The 13674-nt window shown below is 62.7% G+C and overlaps 1 protein-coding gene across 1 annotated transcript; it reads left to right on the forward strand.

Annotated features, from left to right (window-relative positions):
• Positions 1-438: 438 nt before the first annotated feature.
• On the forward strand, positions 439-13019 carry RAC2 (Rac family small GTPase 2). Its single transcript, XM_036458218.2, has 7 exons — positions 439-590; positions 2600-2671; positions 8347-8464; positions 9187-9249; positions 9692-9851; positions 11647-11779; positions 12314-13019. The coding sequence occupies exons 1-6, from the start codon at positions 556-558 to the stop codon at positions 11775-11777; spliced, it is 579 nt and encodes a 192-aa protein (XP_036314111.1). The 5' UTR covers positions 439-555; the 3' UTR covers positions 11778-11779; positions 12314-13019.
• Positions 13020-13674: the final 655 nt, after the last annotated feature.

Below are 13674 nucleotides of genomic sequence, written 5' to 3' on the forward strand. Positions count from 1 at the left end.
GGAGCCTCCGTGTCTGTCTCAGGCAACCCCCTCCCCCAGGGTGCCCTCTCTCCCACACCACCTCGAAGGCCACCTCCCGGGCTCCCGCTTCCCCTCCGTGTCACTCTGAGGTCCCCTCGCTGCAGGTCCCCCACCGCCCGATCCTGAGCCTGCGCGCAGCAGGTGCTGGTTAAGTGCTCATTGCTTTGAGTTGAGTGGAAGTCAGTGCTCGGAAACCTCCAGGTCTTGGAGATCAACCCTGGCCTTGCCCGTGGAAGTGAGTCCCCGCTGAGAGGGTCCCTGGTCTCCAGCTGGTGCCCCAGCGCGGGGAGGCCGTGGGGGCGGCCGGGGCCGGGGCCGGGACCAGCACCTGGGGGCCCTCTCAGCTGTTCCTCCAGACCGCACGCCCCGCCTTCTGCAAACGGCTGCGAGGGCAGCTTGGGCAAGTTCCCCTTCCGCTTCCTCCTGCCTCCGTCCGTCCGTCCGTCCCTGCTGCTCCGCGGGGCCGCCTACCAGGCCCTCCGCTCCCGGTGCCGCCGCAGCCGCCCCGGCCACCGCCGCCCCAGTCCCGACGCCATGCAGGCCATCAAGTGTGTGGTGGTGGGAGATGGGTAGGTACCCACTGACCTTCCTCACAGCCCCACCGGGGGCCCCGAGACCCCCCTGCACAGGTGCCCCCGGAGGCCCCTTCCCTGTGGGAGCCCCGGAGGCAGCCGGGAGGACCAGTTCCTTCTCCCCGGAGCCCGAGCGAGCCCCCGGGGTGGGCTGAGGACGCCTCGCTCTCTCTGTCCACCTCCCCCGGAGCTCCCCGGGTGGGGGGTATGGGGCTGCGGGTGCCGGGGCCCGGGGCCCTCGCCTGGGCCGTGGAGGCTGGGGCAGGCCTCCGCGGGGCCTCCGTCTTCAGCTCTGTGGGCGCAGGTGGAGGGTGGGGAAATCTGGCCTCAGTTCCCAGGCTGACCTGGGCTCTAGTCCCTGGCTCACGCTGCTGTGTGGCCTCGGGGAAGTCACAGGGCCTCTCTGAGCCTCGGCTCAGCCGTCCGGGATCTCCCCCCAGACTTGGTGGGGTTCACGTCAGGCATTTTGAGGGGCTGCCCTGCACATAGTGTGTGCTCAGTGAACCCCAGCCCCCCCCCTCCCCTCCCCTCTCCTCCTCTCTCCCCTTCCCCCCCGCAGCTGCCCTGTTGGGAGGATGTGGGGGGTGTGGGTGAGAAGCAGAAGGAGGGACATGAGGTGATCCGGGAGGAGGGGGGTGGGGAGGTGACTGCAGGGGTCAGTTTGCGACAGGCCGGGCCGAGGTGCCTTCTGGGTTGCCAGCCCTCCGGTGGGCCAGCTTCCCGAGCTGTGGGATGACAGGTTCAGATGGCGCCTAGCAACCGTGCTCAGGGTCCAGCCCCCTGGTGCATCCTGGGACGTTCCAGCAGGGCAGGCTTCTTGTCCGACTCTCCCATTCCACAGATGGGCAGCCCGAGGCCCCGAGGGACTCAGACCTTTCCCGGCCTGGGCCCCTGGCCCCGGCTCACTCTGACTCTGCTGGGCCGAGGGCGGGCCGATGGGTCAGGCTGCCCTCAGCTGATTCTGAGGCACCGCTGGCCGTTCGTTATCTTCCCGCTGCCCACTTCTGCTTTGCATCTGATCTGAGGAGGGCAGGGCAGGGCGGAAGCCAAGGGACGTTCCAGGCATTCAGTTACCTTGCTGGCAGGCCCTGGGGGAGGGGGAGGGGGAGAGGAGCGGGGGCGGGGGGGGGGCGGGCGGGGGGCAGGCAGCCAGCTCCTCAGAACAGGAAGTGACAAACAGTGCCCTGGGGGCATCGGGGAGAGCCCGGCCTGCACCTGCATCCCCTCTCGGCCCAGCAGGCCCTGGGAAGACAGCACGAATAAAGGGCCATCGCTATTTACTTAGCGCTTACTCTGTGTCAGGCCTCTCTTTTATCCTCTCACCGACCCTCATAGTAGGCCCAGTTAGCAGGTGGGAGGATTGAAGCTCAAAGAAATCAAGTAATTTTTCCAAGACCTTATGGGATTTGAACCTGGGCCTCTCTGACGCTGAGCCTCCTAACTGCTGTGCTTGTGGATGAGGCAGGATAGCGGGGGGCAGGCTTTCCCCAGCGGCTGGTGGCTGTGCCGAGCCCTGCACTGTGCTTGGTTTTTTATGCACGTTCCCCTTTTCAGCACACTCCTCTGAGGACAGACTCATCCCTGTTTTCTAGATGGGGAAACTGAGGCACAGAGAGATCAACCGACTTGCCCAAGCTGGTGCCACAGGCAGGGGGGGAGACCAGGGGTGATGGCAGGGCCCCTGTCAAGCACTGGGGCCCCTGCAGCATGGTCCAGTTCCGGGGTGTCTTGGGCACCCTCCACTCTTAGCCCTGGTCCCCCATCAGCATCCCCAGAGAGAGCTTTCTCAAAACGCAGGCTCCGGGCTCTGCCCCGGGCCCTGGGTCCGAGTCTCTGGGGTGGCCCCGATGACTCTGTGGTGCTCGGGTTTGAGAACACTGACACGGGGACCCTCAGATGGGGAAACTGAGGCCTGGAAGGGTGAGCCCGGGTGTCTCCTGCGGGCTGGGCTCGGGGGGCCAGGCAGGGCCTGTGACTGACGCCCTCCGGAACTTCCTGTCTTTCAGAGCCGTGGGCAAGACCTGCCTCCTCATCAGCTACACCACCAATGCCTTCCCCGGAGAGTACATCCCCACCGTGTGAGTGTCTGTGGGCGGCCCCGGGGGGAGGGGAGACACAGCGCCAAGCCCGCCCCCTGCTCAGGCTCATCTGGTGGCGGCCATGGGTGGGCACTTGGGGTCCAGCAACTGGGAGCTGCCCCAGCCAGCCTGCCTGGCAAAGCCCTAACGGTCTGGCTGGGGAGGCGGCCACTGAGGCCAAGAGGAATGGTCAGGGGCAAGGCTGAGGGCCCTAAAACCAAGAGAGATCATGTTGGGGGGAGGGGTGCTGAAGGGGAGCAGGTGGCCTTCAGAGGGAGATGGGGAGGGCCGGCTGGGCTCAGGGAGGGAAGGGGGGCCGGGGCCACGAAGAGGAGGAGAGGGACAGGGCGGGGAAGGAGGTGATCCGGGGGTTTGGTCACAAGGAGCAGAGATGCCGGGGTGCACGTGTGAGGTGGGGGAGGGCCGTACCCTCTGGAGGCCAATCAGAGGCCGTCCTCTCCGTCCTCTCGTCCGGTGTGGAGTCGGAGTTGTCATTTGACATGTATGTGACCAAGTGTGGGTGCCGGCCCCAGGAAGGAAGGGTGAGGGGAAGCACCAGCCCCTCCCCTGCCTGTCCCCAGCGGCCCGCAGCGCTCACAGGACAACTTCCCAGCGCTCAGCTCCGTCTCCGAGGCTCTGTGTGGTCTCCTTCCATCCTTCCTGCCTAGCGTCACGGCCCCTTCCGTTCACGGCACTCTCCTGGGCATTCCCACTGCCCCTCGGGACCTTTGCTCAGCTGTTCCCTCCGCCCGGGGTACCGGTCCTTCCCACGTCCACACGCTCCGCCCGCCAGCCTCAGCTCTAGGGCCCCCTCCTCCAGGAAGCCTTCCTGATCTAGCCTGCAGGGTCTCTCACTCCCCAGAATGATGCTATCTGACCTTGACCATGAGCCTGTGGAATCAGGGCCCCCAGTCCAGGGCCTTTCAGGCCAGCCCCGCAGTGTCTGTGCTCTGTGTAACCGACTCCTCGCCTGAGACACATGAGATGTGTTTTGAGTGGACCTGACTTGAACTACATGGGGTAGGGCTGGGCTGCAGGACTGGTCACAGCTGCCATCTTTGAGGGCCTGCCGTATGCTGGCCTCACACACTGTCCTCTGGCCCTCTTGGGAGCTGGGTGTTACGATACCGGGTCACCCAAGGGGAAGAGGAAGCTCCGGCCACGCAGGGGCCTGCCCCAGCCTCCCGGGTGCCCCAAGTTCCCTCAACTGAGACTCTGACCCGGCCCAGGCGGGAGGGGGCAGGTAGCCAGGACAGGGCAGGGACACCTGGGCAGGGAGCCTGGAAAACCCACAACTGCCCCACCCCTCACCCCCCCACCCCCCCCCCCCCCACCTGCCACTCCCCACTTGGTCCCGCCTCCCCATAGCGTGGCGCCTGCGCACTCCCCTCTCCACACTCTGCCAGGTCACCATCAATTACCAAACGGTGACCGGCACCTCCCAGCGGAGGGAGGGCTGGCTCTGGAGCGGAGCCGGGAAGCAGCCATCCGTCAGGGGGAGGCAGCTGCTGCAGGAGGCCTTGTTCCTGCCTCGGCCTGTCACACCCTCTCTCTGAGCCTCAGTTTCCCTTTCTGGAGGAGGTGGGGGCTGCGAGATCCCAAGCTCGTGGCCGGCAGCCTCCGCTGTCCAGGGAGACGGAGGTGTGTTCTCGGGGGCAGGTGCTCTCAGCAGCTCGGAGGGACTGGCCCCTGGTGGACTGGCTCGGCCGGGGCAACCTTGCAGAGCGGCCAGAACGGCCTGGACGAGGTCTGCCCGCGGGGGCTGAGGAGCTGGTGGGAGACCAGGGCGGCTTCACCAGGCCACGTCCCTGCAGCTGCGGGGGCTTCGCAGGGAAGGGGCCGCATTGGGTTTAATCACATCCCCTCATCCTGGAATTCTTAATTTTTGAACAAGGGGTCCTGTGTTCTCATTTTGCACCGGAACCTGTGGTGTGTGGCCAGTCCCGCCTGCCACCCCCCTTACAGAGGGGCTCAGCTCAGAGGCCCCAGGAGGCTCCTGCGGCCACGCCTGCACCCCTGCAGCAGGGTGGCCAGTAGGTTGTACTGAGCCCTGACAATGAAGGGCAGGGCAGCTGGGGGGCGGGGCTGGGGAGACAGGCAGCGGGATGGAGGTCAGAAGAGCTTCCGGGGTGGGCAAGGGGGGTGAGCGAGAGCCCCGTTCAGCTTGCTCCCAGCAGCTGGGGGTGAGCAGTCAGGCTCAGACCCCCACTTCACGGACAAAGAGACCAAACCTCTCTCGATGTCGGGGTGCAAAGACAGGGCAGGAAGACCTGCGGCACAGGGGCTCCCCCCTCCCCACCATACAGTTCCTGGCCCAGGGATCACCACCCAGGACCCTGTCCTCCAGGTGGTCCCTCCCTCCACCCGGGCCCCCTCCATCCCACCACCCTGCTTGACATCCTTCATAGCTGGTTCCCCCCTCCCCTCCTGTCCCTGAACTTCCCTGCTAGGATGGAAGCACTGGGAGGTCAGGGCCCTGTCCTCGTCCATCTGTCCGTCCCACCAGCTGCTGGAACAGAGCTGAGCACGGCAGGCAGGTCCAGCTGCAGTCTGCCCTGAGAAGGTGCTGGGCCTCAGACACGCCTCTCACCCGCCTCCGTCTTCCTCCTCCACCCCAGGCCCCCGGGGCAGGGCTGGCGAGTGTGGAAAGAGGCGGCCCAGACTCTGAGTGCAAACATCCCAGCTGTGTGACCATGGGCAGGTCACTCCCAGGCCCCGATTCTGTTTCCTCGTGTGTAAAATGGGGACAAGGGCGGGTCCACTGAAATGATTTAGGAAGGAGGGGCCTGGGCAGCCCTTGTGGCTCCAGGGTGCTCAGCCAATGGGCGCTCCCTGCCCTCCCCCGAGGTCCCAGTCAGTCCCCGGCCCCGGCTCAAACTCCACAAGTCCCCAGCCCTGAAGTGGCAGCGCCGCTCACCTTACCACACGGCTCTGAATTGGGTAACAGATCCAGTCCTGGCTCTGCACCAGCTGTGAGGTCTTGGGCAAACCCCTTCCTGCCTCTGAGCCCGTGTCCTCCTCTGGCCATGAGAGCGAGGGCTGGACACAGAGGCCGCCTGTGAGTCTCTGAAGTAAGGGGGACCCCCGGGAGCTGCAGATGCCTGGGGAGTCCCCGCAGACACCCGGGCCCTGACAGCTGGTTCTCTGCGGAGGGCAGTGGAGCGTGTGCAGGGACACTGGACACTCAGCGGTCACTCAGCGGCTCAGCAGCTCCCTGCGGGGTGGCTTCAATGTCCTCTGTCCCAACAGATAGAGCTTTTCCACAATGAAGACAGTGAGGCTCAGAGAAGTCAGGTTACTCACCCAGGGTCACACAGCCCCGATAAGACTTTACCAGGAGGTCTCTGTTCCCTCCCAGTTCTGGGTGACCGATCCCAGACGGCTGGCCCCAGGTTCACTGGTGGGGGTCATGGGAAAAGCAGGGTTCAGATCCTTGTTTATGAGCTGGCTAGTCTTGGGGCCTTGGTTTCCTCATCTGTCTACTGGGAGTAACTTGAGGTCCTTCAGTCTTGGGACTTCAAGACCTCTGGTATGAAGGCCCTAGCCCTCTGCCCGGCCCCAGAGGAGGTGCTCGGTGTTGCTACAGATCCTAGGATGCAGCCTCCCCCGCCCCCAAGTCCCCTGGGGTGAGACCCTGGGGGTGACCCAGAGAATGCAGACACCTTTGGCTCAGGAAGTTGGGGAGGCTTTTGGGCACCAGAGTTTCATTCTGGACATCAGAGAAGGGAGAGCCCCAAGCTTATCCTGAAAGAAGCCAAAGACAACACAGACACTTCTTTTCCCGTCATGCCCAGTGGTGTCTCCTTAGACTTGAAATCACAGTGGTATGGGTGGTGCCCGGAGTAGGTACCTACCACTTGCCAAGCACGGGGCTGGCCTCAGGGCGCAGTGAGGGACAAGCTCCTGCTTTTGGGGTGCTAAGTGCACCACAGATTGCTGGTTAGGACCCAACCTGGCTGGGAGTCAGGAAGGCTTCCTGGAGGAGGTGGCATTGCGATAAGCTGGAGGAGAGGTGGGGTAAGAGCCAGCCCAGCAGAGGGAGGAAGGAGAGTGGGGTTTGCAGGAGCTTTCTAGGCAGGAGGGAGCAGGGCCATTTGAGGAGCTGAGAGGTAACCAGGAACACTCCCTTGAGTACAGTGTGTTACAGTGCCAGGCTGTAGCCCTTGCTGGATGGCTCAGTGGGTTGGGCGTCGTCCCCTATGCCAAAAGGTTGTGGGTTCTAGTCCCCATCGGGGCACATACCTAGATTGTGAGCTCAATCCATATAGGAAGCAACTGGTCAATGTTTGTCTCTCACATCGATGTGTGTGTGTGTTTTTTTCTCTCTCAAAGTCAATAGACATATCCTCGGGTGAGGATTTTAAAAAAACTTAGGCTGTCCCCTTGTTTGTTTGTTTGTTTGTTTGTGGGGTCTTTCTCAGGACAGGTGTCTTGGGAGTTGCTCTGCAGCCTGTCACTGAGCAGCATTCCATGAGGGCTGCATGGAGGAGGTGACATCCCAAGGCATAAGGAACCAGCACCTTCTTCTCAGGGTGTGTGTAGTGAAAAATACCATTGAATTGTTGTTGTTGTTGTTGTTGTTGTTGCTTAAAATCTGTCAGCTTGTTAGATTGACCGGAGGCCTCACTGGAACTGGCAGGGAGGTTTTAGGGTTCATGGTTGGTGCCCATGCCAGGCTTTGGCATTGTCTTTCCAGCATGTGCCAGTGGCATTTCCCCAAATCTCCTGTGACTGATAGCTTTCATTGTGCCCTCAGGTGGGTTGGATGACAAGGGGATTGATACCCCAGAACATCCCTCTAAAAGTGGCAGATGGAGATGGTGGCAGTACCCCAGCTCCTGCCCTCTCGGGGCGGGGGCGCCCTGCCATGGCCCAGGCTGTCTCCTGGTGGCTCTGGCTGGCCGGAGCCCCACGCGCCCACAGCAGTCACCTCTCACCGGCTCACCCTGTGTCTGCTGCTGCCTCCCTCTCCTCCCCACCGGCCTCCTGCAGCTCCTGGACTCACTTCCCAAATAAACCACTTGTACCACCCCCCTCCCCAGGGTTTGCTTCTGGGGAGACCCACCTCAGACGGGGATAAGCACTTGTTTGGCAAATGCCGGGAGGCCAGCCCTAATGTCCAGCATAGGAGGTGGGTGAGTGTGTTCCGATCAAACCTTGGAGGGAATAGTACGCAGCCTTGGAAAACCACCTCTCCGGAGAACAGGCGAGGGCAGGACAATGACCAAGATACTGCTTCCCTCTTTATGCTTACCTGGGTTTTTCTTTAAAATATATATTCTATTGATTTCTTTCACAGAGAGGAAGGGAAAGGGATAGAGAGCCAGAAACGTCGATGAGAGAAAAACATTGACTAGCTGCCTCCTGCACACCCCCTATTGGGATGTGCCCGCAACCAGTGTGTATGCCCTTGACCGGAATCGAACCTTGGATTCTTCAGTCTGCAGGCCGACACTCTATCCACTGAGCCAAACGGGTTAGGGCTTATCTGAGTTTTTGGTTTGTTATGTTGTGAATCAGTAATGGGAAGAAAAAAACCCCACTGAATTGCATCGTGCTGTGTGACGTGGGTCCTTGTAGGACCTCGCTGGGTCTCAGCTTCCGGCAGCCTGGGCCTGGACTGGAGGGCCCTGGGCTCGGGGCGGGAGGCTGACCCTCTGGCCCGCTCCCCACAGGTTTGACAACTACTCAGCCAACGTGATGGTGGACAGCAAGCCGGTGAACCTGGGCCTGTGGGACACGGCCGGGCAGGAGGACTATGACCGCCTCCGGCCGCTCTCCTACCCGCAGACGGTGAGCCCCCTGAGCCTTTCTCGCCGGCTGGCTCTGCTCCCTCTGTGTGGGTGCCCGTGGGTGAACCCTGACCCTCCCCAAAGGCCCAGCCAGAGGACTCTGCCTTGTCCTCCCCAGACACAACCAGGGACTCCTTCTGCCCCTGGCCCTCCATCAGCCCCTCTCACCGTTCTGCCCTCTTCCCATCCCTCCCCCTCCACCAGGGTCTCTGGAGCCACCGCCCCCTGCGGGTGGGGCAAACAGACCCAGCATGGGGCTCCAGTAGGGAGCCTGGGACAGTGAACCCTGGGTGTGCAGGGTGGGGGGAGAAGAGACCGGTAAGCCTGCCGGTGGCTCTGTGGTTGCTGGGCAACCACCACATCCCACCCCTCCACCCTTGACCTTCCCTCCAGGCTGGTAAGCGGATGGTGGGTAGTGAGTGCCTGGTTAGGAGTGAGGATTCTGGAGCTCCGGGTGGCAAACCCGCCAACCTTTGCAGCCTCACTCTTCCCATCTGCGGAATGGGGGCGGCAGTCCTGCTGCCGGGTCTGTGTGAGGAAGGGCCTCTAAGGACACTGGGAAGTATCGGATAAACAGGCAGCAGGCTGGACCTTACAGCCCCCACCCCCACCCCCCTTGTTACACTGGGCTGCTGCACAGCTCAGGGCTCCAGTGTATGGAGGGGCTGCAGGTAGGCCCCCCCGGGCCTCCCCTCACAGTGCCCTGGCCTGCTCTGTCCCTAGGATGTCTTCCTCATCTGCTTCTCCCTCGTCAGCCCAGCCTCCTATGAGAACGTCCGTGCCAAGGTGAGCTGAGCGGAGCAGGCCAGTGGGGGGGCACTGAGGGGAGGAGGGAGGGAGGAGGGCCCAGCACCTTGACGCCTGTCCCTGGGGCAGTGCCCACTGGTGTGGGGAGACTCGGGATGAGACTCGGAGGGGGTCGCAGAGGGGGCTGGGAGGGCCAGCTTTATTGTCCACCCTCTCTCACTTGTCTTCTCCCCCCGCCCCCCTCCACCCCGCACAACCTCATGCCTGTCTTATCTCCGCACAAATCACACCTCCTCTTTCCTGCAACCGCGTGCCCCCTCCCCGGTGCAACCTTGTGTCTCTTCTCACAAACTCCTGCCGCCTCTTATCTTCCCACAACGTGGTGGCCCTCTCTCCCCGGCTCTCGTGCTCCCCCTGATTCCCACACCATCTCGGCCCCCTCCCCTTGGTCTCACGCCCCCCTGTCCCCACACCGGCCCAGTGGTTCCCCGAGGTGCGGCACCACTGCCCCAGCACGCCCATCATCCTGGTGGGCACCAAGCTGGACCTGCGGGACGACAAGGACACCATCGAGAAGCTCAAGGAGAAGAAGCTGGCGCCCATCACCTACCCGCAGGGCCTGGCGCTGGCCAAGGAGATCGGTACGGGGCCCGGGCTCAGAGCGGGGACCTGGGTGCAGCCTCTGGTGACTGCAGGCGTGGCTCCAGGACCGGAGTGTGCATGTGCTGGCTGTGTGACCCTGGACCAATCGCTTAGCCTCTCTGTGCCTGTTTCCTCATCAGCAAAACCTGGCCGTAGAACTATTTCTGGGAGAATTAAACAAATTAATACTCAAGGCACCTGCTAATAACTAACATGGACTGGCTCCCAGCACCCGTGCGGGGGAATCTGATTGTTAACTATCTATAGATGTAAAAGTCTAATATGCAATTGGTTTCCATGGGAGTTTGGCTGGGAGACTATTGCTCACTATGATGGGCGCTGACCACCAGGGGGCGGTGTGGAACGAAAGAAGGCCCCCCCCCCCCCCCCCGCAGCCAGGAGCTGGGGAAGGGAGGCCTCGGCCAGCAGCCAGAAGGCCCTGACTGCTGGCCAAGCCTAGAGACCCCCACCGTGCACGAATTTCTAGTCATTAGTATAAACCATAATTGGATCTTGAAATAAAGTGTGTTTTGCCCAGAGAGAAGCAGGGATGGAGTGGGGTGTGCTGTGGCTGCTGAGAGCACCAGCAGCCAAGCCAGGCCTGGGTTTTCCAGGAAGGCTTCCCGGAGGAGGTGCTTCTGCCTTGGGTTTGCAGGGGGAGGCTTTCCCGTCTGCCTCCTCGCCTCCCTCCCCCGCCCACCTCCTCTCTGCCTCCAGATCACTGCCCAGAGAAGTGAAGTGGCGTTTTAAAGGCCACACGGCTAGGAGGTGGCAGAACTGGGATTTGAACACCGGACAGGAAGTTGCTGGCTTAGGGGCCTCCTGGTGGTGGCCTCGCCCATGGTGTCCCTAGTCAGTCCTGATTGACCTGCAGCCCAGGGCACACTTGCCCAGAAGCCCAGGCCCACCGGTGACCCAGCTCCCCAGGGGGGCTCTGCCTTACCCCAGGGTCCCGCAGGCCCAGCGTTTGGCCCCCAATCATGGGGCCTCCCCACCCCGTCCCTGCCTCAGCCCTGCCACTCTTCCTTCCGCCGGAACTGGGCGGGCCCTGGGGACCCACATCTCTTCACAGGAAGAGAAACCGCAGCTGCCACCTCCCCCCTCCCCTGACTCGCCCAGCGGCATGGCCATCCTCCCCAGGGGACCTCCGCTCTGTGGGGCCCTGGGCCCCATGCCCCATCCCGGGGGCTCTGGTTCTTCCTCCCGGTATGGGGGATGGCACCCCTTCTCTCCTTTCTGACCGGCCGCCCCCCTTCCTCCAAGGCTGACGCTCACGCCTGCGTGAACCCTTCCCCTTTAAAGCACGGGCGTTGGGACCAGAAGGGGCCTGAGAGTGCACTGCTGCTCCTGGCCTGGCACTGACTGTGTGACCTTGAGCCGGTGGTCTCTCCCTGGGCCTCAGTCTCCCCACCTGCAAAGCTGCCTACAGGGTCTCTAAAAGCCCCCCCCTGTAAGGAGGTGACCTGGGGTCCTGTCTTGGCCTCTAGCCAGTCTCTCCTGGAGCAGATCCCAGTTGGCGTTGTGTGTGTGTGTGTGTGTGTGTGTGTGTGTGTGTGTGTGTAAGGGACTTTCAACTTGTCTTGGACCAGCCCAGGCCAAGGGCTTTGGGGGTGGGGGCTGCAGGGCTGACCAGGCAGCAGCTGCCTCCGCCCAACTGGCCTCCTCCCCAGCCGGGAGTGAGGGGTTGTGGGGCAGCTCAAACTCCCGTCCTGGGAAGGGAGGGGGGAGGGAGGGAGGGGTTTTGCCTGGGACCCTCCCCTGACCTGGGCCTCTGCACCCTTGTTGCCTCACCAGATTCGGTGAAATACCTGGAGTGCTCGGCCCTCACCCAGCGCGGCCTGAAAACGGTCTTTGACGAGGCCATCCGGGCCGTCCTGTGTCCCCAGCCCACACGGCCACAGAAGCGCCCCTGCAGCATCCTCTAGGGGTAAGCCCCCCCCCCCCCCACACACACTGCTTCAAGACCCCCGCCCCCACCCCCACCTCCATCGCACGGCAGGCTGTAGCCGGCAGGGGCCCTCCGTTTCACTGGGGGTGGTGTTAAGACCAGGACAGAGAGGAGAAGCAGTGGCCTCAGTTTCCCCATTTGCCTGAGCCAGGGCAGCTCAGTGAGCCGGGTTCCCAGCGGGAAGGCCTGAGGGATGAGAAAAGGCCCTGAGCCAAGGCATGGGTGCCACTGAGCCCCCACTCTCCCTCCCTGCCGGGGGGCGGGGGGGAAAGAGGAGGGTTAGAGGCACCCCAGCCCCTGCCCCCCAGGGGAGCCCGGGCCAGCCAGGGAGAACTGACCCCACATTGCGGGGTGGGGGCAGGGAAGACAGACCTGGTGTGGAGGAAGAGCAGGGCGGGCGGACAGCCTTGACCAGGAGCTGGAGGGCGGGAACGAGCTGCCAGCCAGAAAGACTGCAAGTGGCTGTAGATCCTGCTTGTCCCCTGATTCTCACCCTGCCTGTCTCCCTTCCAGGTGTCCCAGTCTTCCCAGCCAGATGGTTCTGACCCTCCAGGGCCCCCACCCCAAACCCGATGGCACCCCGGCTGGCCATGCTGCCCCCTCCCCGTGGCGCTTCTTAGCACGCGGCTGCAGACGTGGCTGACCGCCTTCTCTATGTTCGGGGCCCCTAGGGTCCGAAGGTGTGAATCCGTAGGTGCTGTGTCCCCATCCCCACGTGCTCCTGTCCCCCCAGGGGCCAGAGGCGAGCCCCAGGACCCATTAGCCACCCCTGCATTCCTATGCCCCACCCCCACCCCCGTACCCATTTACCCCGGCCCCGCCAGACCCCTGAATCTCCTTTGGAAACTTTGGTTGCTGCCACCACTTGTGTGCCCTCAGGGATGGGCCTCTCACTCCCCCTGAGGCGTTGACTCCCGTATTGATGGTCTTGCTTGTTGGAAAGTTCTGCTGCTGCGCTCATCTGAGTGTCTCAGGAGTGTGTCCCTCTGGTCTAATTCTCCTTTGGGGACCACAGACAACAACCAGATTTCCCAGTGGTCTGTGGGCACTGCCCAGCCAGCCCGAACCGGTGTGGCTGGCTCTTGCCGCCCTCGTCTCTCTGCTCCACTCGGGGTCCTGGGCTGCCTCCGACCCTGCTCGCCAGGACCTTCGCTATTGCAAACGGGAAACCCACCTCCGCCTGCTTTCGTAGGAAATAAAGTCACTGATCCCAGTTTGGTCACATCATGACTTCAGAGGCAGCGTGACCGAGGGGGCTCAGGTGGTGTTCTCGGGGCTCACTTCCCTGTACCCCTTTGCCTTGCCTTCGGTTGTCTGGTTCATTCTCAGCAAGGGGACTCTCAGCGCTTCATCCTTCCAGGTTCAAGTTCAACAACAACAACAAAGAGCAAATGTTTGCCCTAGGCAGAGTTCCAATGAAGATTTACTCTCATTGGCCCAGCTTAGGTCTTGGGTCCCATTTCGACCAGTCATATTTAATAGGGAGCTGCTGGGCTCTGCTGGGCCCCGGCCAAAGCCCCAGGGTGGAGGGGTGGGTCCCCACATGGAGATGGGGGTGGGGGGATGTGGGGGGAGCCTGCGGGAATTTGGGGATATGGTGTCGGGCAGCTGGGAACTCGCAGCCTCTAGGCCTGGAGGCCACAGGAAGGCGTCCAAGAGCATAAGGAGGCAGTGCCAGTCCCAGCAAAGGAGTGTTTCTTTAAGAGGGAGAAGGCACTGCTGGAAGGATGGAGAAGTTCACCCACCTGGTGCGGCGGTGCCTGGTACGGAGTCGGTCACCTTTGTGTTTGCCAAGTTACAAATGGCAGACTGCCCACGCCTGTGGACGATGACACGTCTTCATCTACACCACCTCCCCCCCCCCCCCCCCCCCC

Source organism: Pipistrellus kuhlii, unplaced genomic scaffold (genome assembly GCF_014108245.1).
Source record: "Pipistrellus kuhlii isolate mPipKuh1 unplaced genomic scaffold, mPipKuh1.p scaffold_m20_p_3, whole genome shotgun sequence".
In the NCBI taxonomy this organism is placed as follows: domain Eukaryota; kingdom Metazoa; phylum Chordata; class Mammalia; order Chiroptera; family Vespertilionidae; genus Pipistrellus; species Pipistrellus kuhlii.

What these genes read in the sequence shown, in the direction of transcription:
- RAC2 (XM_036458218.2), top strand. Translation starts at nt 556, where the DNA reads ATGCAGGCCATCAAGTGTGTGGTGGTGGGAGATGG. An exon ending in GGAGAGTACATCCCCACCGT is followed by an intron (nt 2,672 to 8,346) that starts GTGAGTGTCTGT and finishes CGCTCCCCACAG; the next exon opens with GTTTGACAACTACTCAGCCA. An exon ending in GGCGCTGGCCAAGGAGATCG is followed by an intron (nt 9,852 to 11,646) that starts GTACGGGGCCCG and finishes TTGCCTCACCAG; the next exon opens with ATTCGGTGAAATACCTGGAG.